Source organism: Platichthys flesus, chromosome 3 (genome assembly GCF_949316205.1).
Source record: "Platichthys flesus chromosome 3, fPlaFle2.1, whole genome shotgun sequence".
NCBI lineage: Eukaryota > Metazoa > Chordata > Actinopteri > Pleuronectiformes > Pleuronectidae > Platichthys > Platichthys flesus.
In genome coordinates, this window is record NC_084947.1 from 4,837,828 (window position 1) to 4,855,407 (window position 17,580).

General features: G+C 46.1%; 1 protein-coding gene across 2 annotated transcripts in view; it reads right to left on the reverse strand.

The window, feature by feature from the left end:
- Positions 1–16,950, reverse strand: part of LOC133938242 (neurogenic locus notch homolog protein 1-like) — a 38,902-nt gene extending 21,952 nt beyond the window's left edge. For both annotated transcript variants that reach the window (XM_062381471.1, XM_062381470.1), the window contains exons 1-6: positions 16,714–16,950; positions 15,808–15,880; positions 2,897–3,267; positions 1,661–1,783; positions 1,309–1,542; positions 91–246 (exon numbers count right to left, since the gene is read on the reverse strand). In XM_062381471.1, the coding sequence (XP_062237455.1) occupies positions 91–246; positions 1,309–1,542; positions 1,661–1,783; positions 2,897–3,267; positions 15,808–15,880; positions 16,714–16,771 (1,015 nt within the window). In that variant the 5' untranslated portion in view covers positions 16,772–16,950. The remainder of the gene's footprint in view (positions 1–90; positions 247–1,308; positions 1,543–1,660; positions 1,784–2,896; positions 3,268–15,807; positions 15,881–16,713) is intronic.
- Between the last annotated feature and the right edge of the window lie 630 nt (positions 16,951–17,580).

Below are 17,580 nucleotides of genomic sequence, written 5' to 3' on the forward strand. Positions count from 1 at the left end.
TTATAGAGTTAAACTGTCTAAATCTGATTTGACTCATCAGTGCAGTTGCAACAGACAGAGGTTTGGCAGGTGAGGGAGTGAGAGCCGTACCCAGAGCACACTCGTTGTCATCCTGGTCGCAGGAAGCCCCGAAGTATCCCGAGGGGCAGGTACAGAAGTGATTTCCATTGACGGGGTTTGTGTCGCAGTTGGAGCCCTTCTGACACGGGTTGCTGATGCAGGCGTCGTCCAGCTGGCACAGCAAACCTGGTGCAGGGAGCAGACGGTGGAGTTCATGATTCTTCCACTGAACTCAGGACTGTCAGCTCAGGATTCCCTGTTTTATGAACTGCAATTATCCTGAATCCCATAAACCTGTGTCTCAGTCAAGTTTAAACTTCTATTTCTTAATTGTCAGCGCTGCACATTTGTTTTCGCTGACAGATAAATCTGATGTGAGTCCAACACAGTTTCAGGCGTTTTCAAGCGTGTAGAAAAAACTTTCCATTTGAATAGAGAAAATGAGAACCCCAGTCCAATGTTATAACCACTTTTCATATATTTTATAATATTAATTCACTATCATCATAGGCGAAAACTACAAACTACTTCTCTTGTTCAACGTCATCTCAACTTAAACAATGTTTTCACTCTGGTAACAGACCAAACTATGGTTTGTTGGATCTGGACCAGGACCGCCTCATGAGGTCTGGACCAATAGTCTGGACCAGGGGCTCCTTTCACACCTGTTATTTTAAGCCCCTCCTGTTTATCATCATCTCCCTAAGCCTTTCTGTGGACACAGGACATCAGGAGACGCTGTTTGCTCAGCTTGTTTCTCTGATAACTTAAGATCCAGACGGCCGATGACTCAAACTGGTCGTGTCTGGTTAACGATTAAAGTCACAGGGCTGTAAGGCCATAAAACAAGAAGCTGCCGCGACAGGAAGACGGGGATCTGAAACGCTTTAATGACCGACAGCTGGTGCTTAAGGAAAACTCAAGTCAAACTAAATAATGGATTGTCATCGAATTAGTGCGAGTGAGTAAAGAAATGATACATCTGCAAACTGCAGGAAACACACTCCTGTCAACCAGCACGGGTTTAGTTTGGTTTAAGACTCCAAAACCACAGGAGAAACCAAACATCAGCATTTATTTGAATGTCACGTTCTCTGGGTTCGACTTTACAGCCTTTCATTTGAGCTCGTTTCAATCTTTGACTTCCTCGTTCATCACACGCCGCAATTAAAACGTCATTAAGTCAACGACAGCAAAATCTGAGCTCGTAGGAAAACCCCCCTCAGAGGTGAATGAACCCTGCTGTACCTGTGCGGCCAGGCAGGCATTCGCATAAGAAGGAGGCCACGCGGTCGTGGCAGGTGGAGCCGGCGTTGCAGGCGGCGCTGGCACAGTCGTCGATGTTCTCGCTGCAGTCGTCCCCGGTCCAGCCGTTGACACACACACACTGGTAGCTGCCGTGGATGTTGTGGCACGTGCCGCCGTTCTGGCAGGCGTTGGGCATGAGCTGGCACTCGTCCACGTCATCGGTGCAGAGCTGACCTGAGGGGGGGTCAGAGGATTACAGATGGTCGATGTCCCATGATGCCGTATGGTTTCCCTGACACATGTTCGCTATATAGGAATCCCGTGTTGTACTGAAACACACTTCTGTACAAACCTGTGAATTCCGGTTTACACTGGCAGTTGTAGGTGTTGACTCCGTCCACACACATCCCTCCATTGTCACACCGGTGATTGGGGCAGTCGTCGATGTTGTAGCTGCAGTTTTTCCCAGTGAAACCTGAATTAAACAAATTAAAGACTCCATTTTAGTCACCTCTCCTGAGTGACTTCTACTGGTGGGAGCTTCAGTTACTCGTCTCAACGTTGTCGCATCATAACAAAGGGAGCGAAACTTCTCTACAGTTAAATGTGGTCAACTGTCTTTTTCCTGCCAGCAGACAGGAGGCAGCTGTCGCCTCTCGAGGTCTGTGGCAGACGTGGCAGATAATAACATCCACTGTGTTTTACAGTTACTCAAGAGGAAACCACTGGACTGGACCAGTGGCCGGAAATTTAAAACATGTCGTAGACTTAATGAGGAACTTAATGGTGATTTCCTCAATAATTGCTGGTTTACTTCAAGATTAAATGGATGTTCCAGAAGCTTATAAAGCAAAAAAATATTCAAAAATATATCATGTTGCATACATTTCAAATGAATTTAAAGACTTCTTGAAAATCACCTTAACTATATGTACAAATATTCCTCAAATGAAATTCGAGCTTTATTGTTTCAAGTTCTCCCTGACGCTCCTCCAGACGGTGACTATGTAGTTAAAGTGTCATTGAGCTTCATGAGACATCAACAAACAGCTTGATGTGTACACTGGTGAGAGATGGGATGGAAACTTAGACACTTTACACACATTACATGAAGCGGGATGAGACTCGAGCTGGAGAGCAGAACTCAACCACGCCACCATGTGAAAAGGATGTTGTCCTTTGACCATTTCCTTATGATAAACCCTGAAGCCTTCCTGCTCTGCCTTGTTCACACACACACACACACACACACACACAAATGTTCACGTCCACACACACTCACACACACAGAAACACAGGACACAACATGAGCTGGAGCAGCCCAGCCTTAGATGACATCACCTCTCAACCAGCAATAACCAGACCCTGACATTTAAATTCATCTCCAGAGAAGTCAGAGTATTTAGAGATGAGCGACTTCACGTTAAATCAAGAGGAGCATGTGACTGTTCAAGAAAAGGTGTATAAATGTATAAAGTTGATCAAATAGACAAATATGTTGGAATTATTTTTTTCCCCCAAAACTAAAAACTGTACAGCTAATTTCCTTGTTTTATGAATTACACACGGATGTAGACGGTGTCTGTACCTGGCACGCAGGAGCACTCGTAGCTGGTGTCTCCCTTCTGGATGCAGGTGCCTCCGTTGTGGCAGGGCGACGGGCTGCACGGCAGGTAGCGGCTCTCGCAGTGCCGGCCCATGAACTCCTGCGGACACTTGCATCTGTAGCCGCCGACCTCGTTGACGCACACGCCGCCGTTCCTGCAGGGCGACGGGGCCGCGTCGCACTCGTTCACGTCCTGCTTGCAGGTCTTGCCGGAGAAGAACGGTGTGCAGGAGCAGGTGAAGTCCACCGTGCTCCCCCTGGGGATGGCACGACAGGAGCCGCCGTTGGAACATGGCGAGGCGGCGCACGGGTCAGGAGACTGGCAGCGGCTTCCTGTGTACCCGTCCCGGCACCTGGGAAAAAGACAAGCGCGGTGAGTTAGAGACGGTTTTTGTTCCTGTCTGAGTTTAAGATTGAAAGAAGAGAAGTTGTCCCTTATTCAATACCTTGATACTTAAATGTTGTACTTATTTTAAGAGAAATGACATACACAGTTAAACATCTGTAAAAACTGACAGCTGGTCAATCTTTATAGCTTCTTATAAACATGCTTTTATTTACCTATTTTGATTAGTTGTTGATTCACAAAACTTAACTATTTTGACTATATCACATTTCCTTTTTTACTCTTGCATATTTTTACCAGATTGGTCCAGATTCATTTCAGTAAAACTGTTTTAAGTACTGGACTGAAGTGGATTCTGTGTTGATCCTATGTTTTGGCTGCGATGGGACTGAACTGAGATCAGACGGATAATCACATCGTCTGTAATCTGCTCAACTCAATTTATTGTCCAGCACTATTCCGGGGTCTGGGTCATAACAATATTTCAGAAAATCTTGTTACGCCTTTGAAAAACGTGATCACCGAACAAAAGAGCACGAACAGCAATTTACAAGTTAATAAAAAAACATCTTTTCTGCAAGATGTATGAGTCGAACAATAAACGTCCTTTCTTTCATTATGAATCTCATTTAAAATTAGCATTACAAAGAGTCTGGTCCTATAGTTTCACTGATGTCATCTTTCTCTGCCCAGCAGAGGTTAAGACAACAGGTCAGTCCCTTCGTGCTCTTACTGTGCTCATCAATCCGCTGCCTGGTCCTAACTATCTGTTTCCTGTTAGACCATGGCCCCGCTCTGCCCTGCGGCTGGTACAACACGGAAACACGGACACGAGAAACTGTGCTCTGAACGGGACCCCCCCCCCCCCACCCCCCCCCCCCCACCCCCCACTAACAATGTGTGTGAGGCTGTAAAACAGTGATCTGAACAGAGGGAGGAGAGGGGGGGGGGGGGCGCACAAACTACTGAGAGGTTTCTCACAGGTTGTGTGTGTCACAAACATCCACTGGACAAGTTCCCAGACACACACACACACACACACACACACACACACTGACACACACACACTGACACACACACACACACACACACACACCAGAGGCTGCAGATCAGAGAGACACAGTCGCACATTTACAATTACAATGAGAGGAGCTGAAAGCGTCCCCTGAGGATACGCACGGCTCAACAGAGGGGCCACACACACAGCAGGCAGACACACATACCTACAGTGTGCAGCTTCTTTTACACACCAACACACACACAGAAGTCGACACAGTCTCTCACAAACAGGCAGAGTAGAAGTTTACTACTTAACTTTCACATCATATTCAATTTATTGATTAAGTAATATCTCATTTTTGATTATTTCACTCTTCCAGCTTCTTAAAATGATGATTTTCTCAGTTTTTTCAATTTCAATTAAAAAGTTGACAGATTTTAGGTGTAAAAGTTTGCTTATTCATACCAAAATTTAACTTTTTTTATAACTATACAACTTAGAAGTATATTAAAATAGGAAATCTGGAACCAAATTGTACATAATCACAGATAATAGTCCCCTTAATATGTGTTCTTTATTATCTAGGTCCATGAATTGTTCCCTGGGTGAAACACCTTAATTTGCAATGTTAAAAAAAAAGTGAATAAAAAGATCTGCACAAAAATGTACTGGGTTCTTTCCCGACGCATCCATCGACCAAGTTTCATGAAAATCACTCCGGGTAGTTTTCTAAGTTTAATCCTACTGACTAAGAGGCAAACAAACAAACGCCGAAGAAAACACAACTTCCTTAATTGTAATTTCGGGCATTACCACAAAGGCATTGAGCTCCACCCTCTCCACCACATTCCTGTTTTCATCACCTTCAGAGGTTCAGTCCCGTTGTCAGCAGCGCTGGGTGGCCGAGAGGCGCGGGCATTACAAATACAAAGAATCTACTCAATACCACTGGAGACATGAACAGAAAAAAAGTCTTTGGTATGTGGAATTCTTCTTCCTAATCTGTTCTCGGTAAAAGTAGAGACAGGAGAGAAGCAGGCATCATGGCAGCGGCTCTCAGCGCTGAAATGTGCTCGCCTCAACCCTTTTGTCAGCACTCATTCATCCCGAGGACAAGGCCCCAGCTATACCACAGCGTTTGAGCTGCGAGCCAACATTATGGCAACTTATGAAGCACCGTGCCCCCAACTCAATGCTCGTTATTCTTCCCTCCCCGGAGAGGAATCAGAGCAGCGTCAGACTGGTGGAACAACCTCTGTCAGGAAACATGAAAGATCTGTCAAAGCGAAATTCCTGCACAGAGGAAAATGACACAGGGATTGTCTGGATATCTAAACTTCACAATCAACTGCTCTGTTTGAATACTGATGTGCGTTTACTCTTGTGCAGAAACAACATTGTGCATAAAACATCCTGTCCACATCAAAGCCGACCTGAAAACACGCCGTCGCTCTCAAATACCTGAGCAGAGCCAACAAGTCTGTTATCCCCGAGGGGCTGGCAGGACCCGGTCCCCAAACATTCCCAGAGGGGCCAGCCAGTGTGTGTCTGTGTGTGTGTGTGTGTGTGTGTGTGTGTGTGTGAGTGGGGGCCAAGCCGTGGCCCCTCTGTGGGGACAGGCGTGTGTTTAGACAGGGTCGCCCTCTCAGGGGATTAGACGGCCTTGGGACTGTGGCAAGGAAAAGACAACATCACATGCTCGGCTGCCCGCTGCACAAACAGTAGTAGTGAGTGATGGTGGCATGTCACCGCGTCCAGAGCAGAGAGTCGGTGGCCCAATATAATGTTCCCTATCACAAAAGACAGCTACAGTAGGTGTTGATACCGTAAATGTTCTGAGAGGAAACCTACAAGAAGTTAAGGCCTTTTAATCATATTAAATAATGGAGATTCGATATAGGGACTGACATAATGGTATCAGATTGATAATCAATCAATCAATTAATCAGCCAATCAATTAACTGGTCAATTACATTATATATATATATATATATGTCTGTAAAACAGTAAACTGTAAAGGGGATTCTATTGGCGTTCATGATTTAAAGACTAAAATAAAACATTATTTTACTACTGATCTGATCCAACTCTTCCTGCTGTTGAAAGTTATTTTGAACAATCATTCAAACCAGAGGGGAAAAGTTAGCATTTAAATTAATTTGAATTCGATGTGTTTTTTTAACACTGGGCCTGAGACGACATATCTGTGGCAGACTCACTTTTACGCATCTTTAAATTGAAACTTGTTATTCAGCCACAAACTTCTCCAAATAACCATAGTCTATGTTGGGAGGACACTGGTGTGTGTGTGTGTGTGTGTGTGTGTGTGTGTGTGTGTGTGTGTGTGTGTGGTTTGGAGTGGGGGGGAGTAGTGGGGCTCTGGCTGCTAGAAGGCCAGTCCAGTTAAGCCCCAGCAGTGGCGGGTGTTGAGGTCGTGAGGCGCCACACGAACTCGCTGGAAAAAGGTCGCAGGGAGCAGGTGTGCATGTTAATGAGGAGACGGCAGCTGCTGCTCCAGCCACCCCCCCCCCCTCCCCTCCTCCGTCATCCCTTATCCCACCATTCTGCCTCCTTCCTCTCCAGGGCACCCCATCCTGCTACTGTCCGAGAACATATACACCCCCCAAGAATACGATTTTGAATGTAGGAATTAATCAAAATTAGTGATTTATAGAGTCGTTATTTTATTTTTGAGACATTGACTCGACTGTGGTCTAGAAACTAATTAAAAGTCTGTTTGGAGGAGGCAAAACATATTTATCGACTGCTAATTCAAATGTGAGATCTTTCATTTCTAAATATTAAGTTGTTGTTTATTTCTTCCAGCGTTGGTATGTGAATGGCTGCTTCCTCTCATGGTAAAGAAATGAGGAGAGAGAGAGAGAGAGAGAGAGAGAGAGAGCGAGAGAGAGAGCGAGAGAGAGAGAGAGAGAGAGAGAGAGAGAGAGAGAGACAGAGAGAGAGAGAGAGAGAGAGAGGGATGAGTGGGCCCATTGTTTCTCCTCCCCATTCAGAGCTGACCATAGGCCGGGTGTATTCAGCTGTTACACCTCCTCTTTCCTCTCCCTTTTCTCTCTTCCTCTATCCATATCCCAAAAAGAAATCTTTCTTCAAATCTCCTTTCATTACATGTGGTTCATCCCTGAATTTCCCCCCCTTTTATTCCCCCCCGTTCATTATTGGTTTCACTTCCTCCGTTCAAAGCGGCGTGGTCGCTGGCATCCGCCCGCTCCGCTCCGTGCACCTTCTCTCAATCCCCCCCAAAAAAACATCTCCAACTTCTTTTCATTGCAAGACTTTAGGATTTACAAGTCTCAACTGACTACCCCTCACGCCCCCTCCCCAAAAATAAAAAAAACTTTTCTCCAAGCTGCTCTGCAACTTTCAAGCGGTCGGCAATGTTTGATGCCAAAAACGCGTACGGCAAAAGAAAAGCTTTAAAATCAAAAACACACACAAGTAATGGGGCAAACAAAAGGAGTCTGGAAGAAAGGGAACTGGTTTGGTTGGGTTTTTCTGGGGGGAGAGCGAGAGAGAGAGAGAGAGAGAGACAGGGGCTGCAAGCTCATGAGGAATCTTGGTGTTTACTCTAAAGACTCTCCTGTCCTGATTCCTAACCCGAGGAAACCTCAATGGAGAGAGGCTTGCTGGCAGCCTCACTTTATGGCTCCCTGAAAAAACCCGCTCCGGCTTTGAAACCGGCACCTTCCCCCGCAGGAGACCAGCCCAGCGTCTCACACCGGGGCCTGAAAGACAAACAGATAGAGCCTACCCTCGACCCCCCCCTCGGTGCACGTGGACGCACTACTCAAACACACGCCCTGGCTGAGGTGCAGGCGGCAAGTCAACTGTAGCACACGCCGGGCAAAGAATGCTAACAGTTTGCTCTTTAACTTGGCGAGAGCACGTCAAATACACGCTCGGCACAGAGTGGTTTTCACAGGCGTGGGGGCTCAACCGCCTCGACGGGAGCTCGGAGCGTTCAAAATAAGGGAGCGATGAGACAAAAGATGCTCAACGTCTCTTTTATGGAGTCTTGCTTGTGTTCAAAACAAACAGAGCAACGCAGCTGCTCCAACAAGAGAAATCTGCCCGGGCCCCGGCGAGCGGGACAATCTGGACGGCAGCAGGTGAAGCCGAGCGGCTGGAAAGGTAAATAAAGAAGACACATGAAAAGAGAGGGGGCCCAAATCAGAAGCTGAGCAAATATCAGGTGTTTGGGAGGTATCGTGTGACCGCAGGGACAGCAGCGGAATTATATCCGCGGTGGTGAGGCCGATACTGTTATTATCTCCTCCGTCATCCCCGCACCAAAAGCCCCCATTGTCACCCCCCCCCACGCTCACTCCTGTGCCCGGGCTCCCCATTCGATTGCTGCCACAGTAGCCCGTGGCAACAGGTCTGCAACACTGATGGGATGCACAACAAGGCCGGGGGGGGGGCGGCGGCTCGAGCCTCCAGCAGATGTTGTGGTGACATCTGACCCTGGGCCAGGCGTCACTTCTGAAAAAAAAGGGGCTTTCCTCGGTGCCGGGCCAATCTGCCATCTGCCATCTCTCTGAGGTCACACTCTGAGGCTCTGAACGTAATATGCGGGCTACACGTGCACTGTGTACAAATACACAAACCTGCACTCGTAGCTGCACAGGCTTCACTCTGCTGTGGCTTTTTAAGAAGCTTATTGAATTAGATTTATTCATTTATTCAATTGTTTAGACGCATAAAGCCGTGTGGGAGACAGAATCAGGGTCAGGCTTCATTTCTGTACGTGACATAATTAGGAATATTTAAGGGTAATACCTTGTTTACCATTTTTGGGGGAAAAAATTGCAGTAGACGATCCGTGTTTAGACTGCGAGTTAAGGGGAAAAGTCCAGTTTAATCAAATTTAGGCCTTATTTTCTTCAGCTTATGTTTGATTATCCTGAAGTTTTGCTTTAAAAAGTTCTTAATGGCAAGCGAGTGGGTTTGTTGATGATGTTTCTGTGACGGATGCACATCTGCAAAAACAAAAAGAATAAAAATATCTCAGGATGCACAAAGAAGACGCAGACGGAGATGTCAACAACACGTGATTTCTGTTTCAGTGTATTTATAGGTCTGAGCGTTCTGGACACTTTCCTGTTGTTAAGAACGGATCTGATCTCTCGTGAACTGTAGGCAAACTCTGGGGGAAATGTCAGGACCTAATATGCCGGACATTTTCCAAAGATCATGTTAGAAAACGGCTTTCAAACATTAAAGTGGTTTTATTATCTCCCTCTCCTTGGTGATGAAGACCTTAAACCCGGAGTCAAACTGTGTGAATTGAGCATGTTTGTACCGCTGCTCGCCCCCCCGCCCCTCCTGCCTCCTCTCTCCCCTCCACCTCTTCTCATTTCCTGGCTGTTTGGTTCTCTAAGTCCCCTTTAGTCCCGTCTGATCTGTTTTACAAGCATTGCCCAGGGGGGCTCTCTCTTCCAAGTCCCTCTGCACTTCCCTCTCTTCCATTTGTCCTCTCTTGTGTTTTCCTCTCAGCAGCGTATGGACGTACTGACACAGACTCAGACATCACTCGTGCAGAAAAGTCAACAGTGAAACTGCGCGCTGGGATTCAGCTGCACATCACACAGAGTGACTCCGCTGGAATAAAAATAGCTCTTTGGTTAAAACCAGAGCTGGCACAAAAACAGGGCTGTTGTTTGTTGTGGAACCGAAACCAAAGTTACCACCGAATCCTCACTGGCCGCAGAAATTACAGGGGAGGCGCTGCCCCTCGTTCTCTCTCCTTACATCCATCCCTTCTTTTTCCTTCCTCTCTAATAGCACAGGGGAGATGACCTGGCCAGCCCACATCTGGCAGCCTTCATTAGAGACCCTGTATCTTTGGGTGTATTATGGACACAGCCCATGGGAAAGAGTCAGCTCCCCCAGGGATCAACACTCAAGAGAGTGTGTGTGTGTGTGTGTGTGTGTGTGTGTGTGTGTCCTGAGAGTCACAGGAAGCCTAATGACTTCTGCCAGTGCCTGCTTTGCGAGGCTGGGAACCACTTAAATGCTCTACGGGTGTCTGGAGGTGTAACTGACAACAGGACCCTCGGGTTGTTCTTGTCCGCAACAACTTCAGAGCCCGAGCCAGAGCGAAGCTAAACCGTCCCATCCCCTCATCCTCCAGGCGCCATTTAATCAAGACCGGGATCAGGCCAGTTTTAGATTTGATGTGATTTGTAGCTACAGAAGCATCGTCTTTCTGTGGTCTAGGAGCTGATTTATGGGTGGAGTTGTATCCCTGACAGGTTTCATGTGTGCTGCCTTTATGCATGAAAAATAAATCTGTCTGTTTAAAATGATGTCAGCCTGCACACTGCTGCAGGAGGTGAAGATTTCTGACAACAGCATCGGAGGAGGTAGCGATAAAGTACCTCTTAAGAAAGAGGGATGTTTATCCACCATTGTTAAAATGTCTTCCTCGTTGAACCCCCCCCCCCCCCCCTATGATTTCCCAGGGTACCGCTCGTTTGTGTCTGTTTCATCCATGAGCTCCCTGAAGATGTGAACAAATACAAATCTGTAAACTTTGTGCATTAATGAGTCTTAAATCTAAATATGTATGTATTAAGTCTTCAGATTTGAGTTTTCTCCTCTCAACCTCTGTATATGTCGAAGTGGCAAAGTATTACTGGTTCCCTTGACCCTTGGCTCAAGACACAGTAAGTTTTCATGTGTGGATGAGTGTTGGACTTTATAATCCTTAAAAGCCGTTTTTTTTCCTCCCTGTGTAACAGATATCCTGAACAAGCTGCTCCATTTCACTGCGGAGGCATCACGCTCACTTCTCCTAAATATCCTGCGACTGAATGTGTGTCAGGCAGCGAGAGCGACTGAAGGCTGAGAGCAAACCTGGCAGACGGAGCCGGAGCGTCGCTGTGCGGAGCTGAATGGGCAGAAACCACAAGTAATCATGGGTATTACGGAGCACGCTGCTGTGTGGACGAGTGCACGTCCCTACTTAGCTGTTATACTGAAAATCCAGAGACAGGTGGTCTGACTGGAGGACAAAAAATCTGAAAAGAAATGAGGATTATGGTTTGTTACTCACACACACGGAGCCTCAATGCAATCAAAGTATACGTGATTTCTCTTGGCATATACCAACCAGAGCGGCTCGGGTATCACCGTTTCCCGGCGCTATGAGTTTCCCCACCACAGAGTCGCTTCATACGGTCAGAACCCGCCGATCGTGCCTCTCACCAGGCCGGACTCATACCAGAGGGAACCCGACACGGGCGGCAGCGGCCATATAAAAGCCGAGCGCTGTGTGTTTCTCGTCGTGTGATGATATGATCAGATAGGGCACCTTTTCTTCCCCCGGGCCGCTCTGAGGCTGCTTCCTGACTATGAATGGAGGTGTAAGAGGAGTTGGGGGGGTGGGTTACGATGGACTCATCTGACCAGAAGAAGACAGAGGTGCCATTGAAGAATCCCCAGAGCCGGAGAGACAAGGGCTCACTTTCACCGAAGTGGATGTACATTGTAGCCGCCGCTGCACATACCAGCGAGGAGTTATCCACCGCTCGTTACCTGAGGCTGCTCTCACTCAAACGCACACAAATCTTTAAAGAAGCCTGACAACAGGATTTCAAGTGTTTGTCAGTCCCCCTGAAACCTGAAGCATTTTAACCTAAGTGGTCCCAGAATATGTCAAAATGCCCAAAGCAAGGGAATGGCTTCAAATTGGGTTATTGGATCGACTCCTGTAGCTCTCGTGATTTGATCCCTTGCACTTCTAGGAACTCTTGAATAAAACTTAATTCTTGACATTTGCATTAGCGGTTTAAAAACATCACCCCCCCCAAACTCAAGGTCTGCTAGGGTCAACAACAACAAGCTCTGTTTGCTGCTGAAGCCAGTGAGAGGCAGCTGAAAGCTCCGGAGAGAAAGACGGGATTGTTTTATCAAGCAATCTGGAAGCTTGAGAACACATTTAATGAGTAAAAATAATGTTTTTAAACAAAGTAGAAGGGACAAGGTAAGAGACGTGGAGATGCATACACCTGATGATTCTGTGTGTTTCACGCAGCATCATGTGGCTCTACTATCAACAGGCTGTCAGAAACCTGTTGTGCTGTTTCCTCTAACTATCTGATGATGAGAGCATGTGATCTCTCTGCAGCGTCCGTCCTGGCTCCCGAACCGGCCCGCCTGATGTCCCTCGTCCCTGCGGGTGGAGAGAGAATCGTGCCGCTGGAACCTCTTGAGAGTTATTTTTCCTCCGATCTGGATTGGCTCTCGCTGCTGCCAAGCCTCTGCAGTAAATGAGAGGCCTCCTCGAGGCTCTCGTGGAGATAAACTCCAGTCAGTCGGGATCAGGCTGGGCCAGATACGGGAAGCGGAGGGTATTTATGCTATGGCATGTCGAGGAGGCATCTCTGTCAGACTAAATAAAACTGAAACGCCACTTACACAAACTCAACACAACACTTGAGTGGGTTTTTGATGGAGGAGAAGCAGCTTATAATTCTGTCATGCATGGAGTGAGACTGGAGAACAAAACAAACTTCTCTAAGCTTTTCGGAAACGCAGTAATACTCTGATATATTAACCAGAATGACAACAGATCCACATTTCTATTTGGATCTGCACCAAACTGCACACAACTCATGCATCAGTAACAGCCATACCTTGAAACCTCTCTCCAATATTTGCATGACAACCAACAGCAAAGAAAAAGGATCAAAGAGTCAAATTTAATAAGTTGCCATCATACTTTGTACAGCTTATTATCAAATTATGCTTATTGGTTTATGATGACGTCAGCAACCCCGGCAACTCAAGTACTAAAACTTCCCCGACTGTCTGAGTTGTTGCAACACCACATGAACGCAGAATTAAAGAAAGTGAAAAACAAATTTCCTGGGTTTCTCCAGATACACACAAAAAAAATAGTTCTTTCTTGACCCATAGTCCATCCTTCAAGCAGGTTTTGCGTAAAAAACAATCAGACAAACCATTCAACACACAAACTAACGATAATAAACCCTCAACTGCACTGACAGACCTTAGACACTCCTGTCTGAGGAGATACTTCAACCCTCTGAGCCTCAAACAGGATCCACCTGCTTGTGATCACTTCTCACTGGGCTTGTCCTGATGCAGCCAGATGTGCTGCTCCACCAGCTGCACTGACCGAGCCAACGCACTCGCCGTGGAAGTCGTCAATCTCTACGACTGTTTACAGGAAGTTCACGGAGAAGAAGTGACCTTCACTTTGCAGCTCCAGTTCACAAGTGAATTATCACGTTCGAGTCAGACTCTGTCAAACTGTTGTATAATGTATTTTTATGTTTCTGGAGGACAGAGCTTTGTCCAGTGTGAGAAAACCACTCCGACCGTGTCATCAGGGCTAACTTGGCTTTGGTTTGAGACCAGTGGTTCAGCTTAGCTAATACTGGGAACTTGATCATTCTCTCTCTCTCGCTCTCTCTGTTTCTATTTCCAAGTTCCACAACTTTAAGCAAGAGTAATACTAGATTTCTGGAATGACTCTTTGACCCTTTAACACCAAAATCCCTCAGCAACTGCTAAAATTGACCTCACAGCAACTAAATAAAGATTGAATATGTCATCTAACATAACTGTGACAACCAAAGACTTTATATAAAGATGGACGACATTACAGCTCCCAAAAGTGAAGCCAAAGCGTCTTGATCGCCCCCCGGTGGCTGGCGACAGCATAAGTAATAACCCTTGCCTCCTCCATGTTAACAGATCGTCTGAAGATAATAATTTGATAATTTGACCTCATTTCTGGATAGTGGGAGGGTTATGTGTTGCCCATCTTTCTATAAAGCCGAGGCTGGAAAACATTTTTTTATAGAAATTAATAAAAAGCTGAAATAAATACTAGAACCAAGAAAGAAGAAGTTGCTTTAAATCACCTACTTCTTTTTGACAGTTACAGCCTCACAGAGATCCGGTTCAATTGAGTGAGGCGGAACAGTAACTGTTTTATTTGGGGTATGTCGTCTGTATGTTTTGGGTTCGCGCTCAGAGACGGCAGTTAGCAGTAACTCCATCAGGGCAAAACACACGAGGAAGAATGTAGCAGTTCCACATCAGCGGAGCCAAAAATCAATAACATGATGCTGAGTTTCTGTTTTCACAGTTAATCAATCAGCTAATTATTCTTCTGGCTTATCAATTATTCACCTTATCTATAAAATACAAAACAGTGGCAAAAATAAATACCCAAATATTTGACATTTTTCCCGTAAATCTTATCAACGAGTTTTTGCTACGAAAGTTTTCCATCGTGAACTTAATGACCCTAAAGTGTTTTTTCTCAGGAGTTTGCAGCCCGCTGGAAGCATAATGACAATAACACAATAAGAAAGCAATGTATAAACGACGCACACACACACAGACAGACACACACACACACACACACACACACACACACACTCACTCAAACCACTTTTTTCCTTCTTTACAATGATGCCCATCTCCATGTTTAATTGGAGAAGTCTGAGGAGGAGGACAGTGCAGCAGCACAATGCTGGCTTTGTGGCACAGTGAGGAGGTGAGGTTGCGGGGTGAGGGGGAGTGGGAGGGGGGGAGTAATTGACGAGTGAATAACACAACCAGACCAAATTAAGACATGGTGGTGGTGGTGGTGGTGGTGGGGGGGAGCTGCCTGGTTCTCGAGGCCCTGAAGCTGTGTGTGACCCCGGCTCGGCCCAATCGACCGGCCGGTCAGCGACTGGCAGACGACACTGGACTCTGGCTGGTGCTGCTCACGCCAAGTCAGACACACAACCCACAGCACAAAGCACAAAGACGTGCTGTTGATGCTCGGAAAGCATATAGAGTTCAGGAGCAGATCAGGTTCACAAGTGAACTCAAGACATCAAACCCAAATTAAAAGAAAAGCTCAAGAGACAAAGTGAGGTACTTGTCTCAGGTTAGAAAACATCTAACATCTGCCATCTGTCCAGAGGAATGAGAGGGAGAGAGGGAGAGAGGGAGAGACTGAGGGCCATTGAGGAAGGGGACAAAATCCCAGGAGAGGGAGAGAGAGAGAGAGGGGGGGGGTGGAGACGGAGGGTAGGAGGACGGGGTCTGAGGGTCTCTCTGGGAAGCCTCACCCAGATTAGTCACACAGAATTAATCGCAGCGGAGAACAATGGTCGCCGAGCTTCTGGCAACCCCAGCTGTCGCTCCGTGAAAGAAAAGAAAAACAAGATTTAGGGCTGCGAGAGTTTTGGCCGCAGAGGGGAGAGTGTTGTGGCAGTCACACACACACACACACACACACACAAACAAACACACAGTGACCCCAGTCCTCATCAATGTCCACTCATCTCTGTCTGTGCTCTCTGACCATTTGCCTCCCAGAAATAGCAGCACTGGTATGAGAACTCCACCTTTAGAGCCCTCACAGGTCAACCAAAAAATCTGAGTCATCTCTGATTCCACAAATCCCACATTTCCAAATCGCCCCCCCAGCCCAAACCCCCCCTTCACACATTGTTTTTTACATTTAAAAAAAAATGCAGATGTTGGACTTACTTGCACTCTCCGTTCCCATCTGGAGTCAGTTCACATGTCCCCTGGTTCAAACACGACTCTGTGCATCTCAGGCCTGTGGAGGGAGAGTTTTAATACACCTGACCAATTTTTCCTGAAACATCTGAAATTCACTACTTAGTTACAGTTGGAAGTTATTAAAACAACGTGAAGTTGGTTGCAGCCAGAACCATCCAAGTTTTTTGTTTTTCTCAGGGGGCAAATAAGTGGCACCGGTTTTACTCCATAAAAGTGAAGTGTAGGTGTGACTCTTGCCACCTGGGACGTGCAGTTTTCTGCGGTGAACAGGGGGAGTTCGACTCTGGTTTGGCAGCAGAGTGCTTCTCCCTGCAGCTGCCCCAACAAAGAATGTACCATTTGTGGGAGCAGCACGGCTCTGCAATAATAAATAGATGCTCTGGATGCAAAATGCAAAGGCATGCGTTTTACACACTGCTGAGAAGAAGTTGGAGGCTGAGAGGCAATGCAGTTTGCAGGAGAGAGAAGAAGAAGAAGAGGAAGAGGAAGAGGAAGAAGAAGTGGTCTGGAGAAAACATGATGTTCAAGATGCAAACAGGTGCATGGAATTCTAGAAGAAACTCAAGTTATCTACCAAACCACACTGCAGATACAGATTCATTCGTTCTGAGTGTGTTATAAGTTTGAAAAAGTATTAAAACTTGTACACAGTAGAGGTTAGAGTTAGTTCTGGACCTGAAACTATGAAGAAAGTGAGAAAAACCTGCAGGATAACTTATAACCATGAGGAAGAAGTGAGTTTCAGTGGATGAGTTTACAAAGAAAAAGTTTCCTGTTGTTCATAAAAACTTCATCAAATCAAAACTACATTCTCTCATCTGGTTTGAATGTAGTGAAAAGTCCCACGGACCAGGAGAGAGACGCACTCACCTCGTGTTTGTCCGATCAGCGGCAGCAGGAGAGTTAGTTTGACCAAGAACATATACATTCCTTCTGGTTTAAAACGGTTTCACTAATCCACGTGGCTTTTTTCATAGATCCGATAGAGTGTCTCCCCGCTCCGGCAGAAAAAAATAACAAGGAGTCGGTGAAGTCTCAGTTCATCCTCCGGTGGATCCGCAGAGAAAGTGAAGCGTCCGTGTGACGCTCGAGATGTTGTCACTTCAGTTCCCGAGTTGGGAATGACTGGAGGGACGCGCGCTTCTCCGTGCGCGGCGCCGAGGGGCGTTCTTCTCCTCTCATGCACACGCGCACACACACACACACACACGCACACAAAACAAACACACTCTTGCACAATTAGAGACATACTGAACCACCTGATGAAGAGATAGTGAGGAAGTTGGTTTTGTTTTCTTGAAGGAGTGATTCATTCCTTAATGAGTCTGAATCTCTTGTGCAGCAATTAGTCGCAATTATTAATTGTTAACGATTAACATTTTGTGTCTTTTTTTTTAAAGTTAGGTTTGGTGTTAACACAGTGAACGACCAGATAATAAATAAGTAAATTGAGCATTTGGGAGTTTATGTACACAAACAAACAAACAAACAAACAAACAAACCAACAAATCACTATGCACTGTAAATATAAATGTTATAAATCTGCTTTACTCTGCGTGTATTTCAATGCTAATGTAGCATTGTGCTAAATAAGTGTCTAAACTATTACAAACTATAAAAACAGTTATTATTGTTGTTGTTGTTGCTGCTGTTCAGACAACATGCAGCTAATCGGTGTGCAGTTTGTTAGCTCTTGGTGATGTGGGTCATCTCTTAAAGTTTATTATCCTAGTTGGG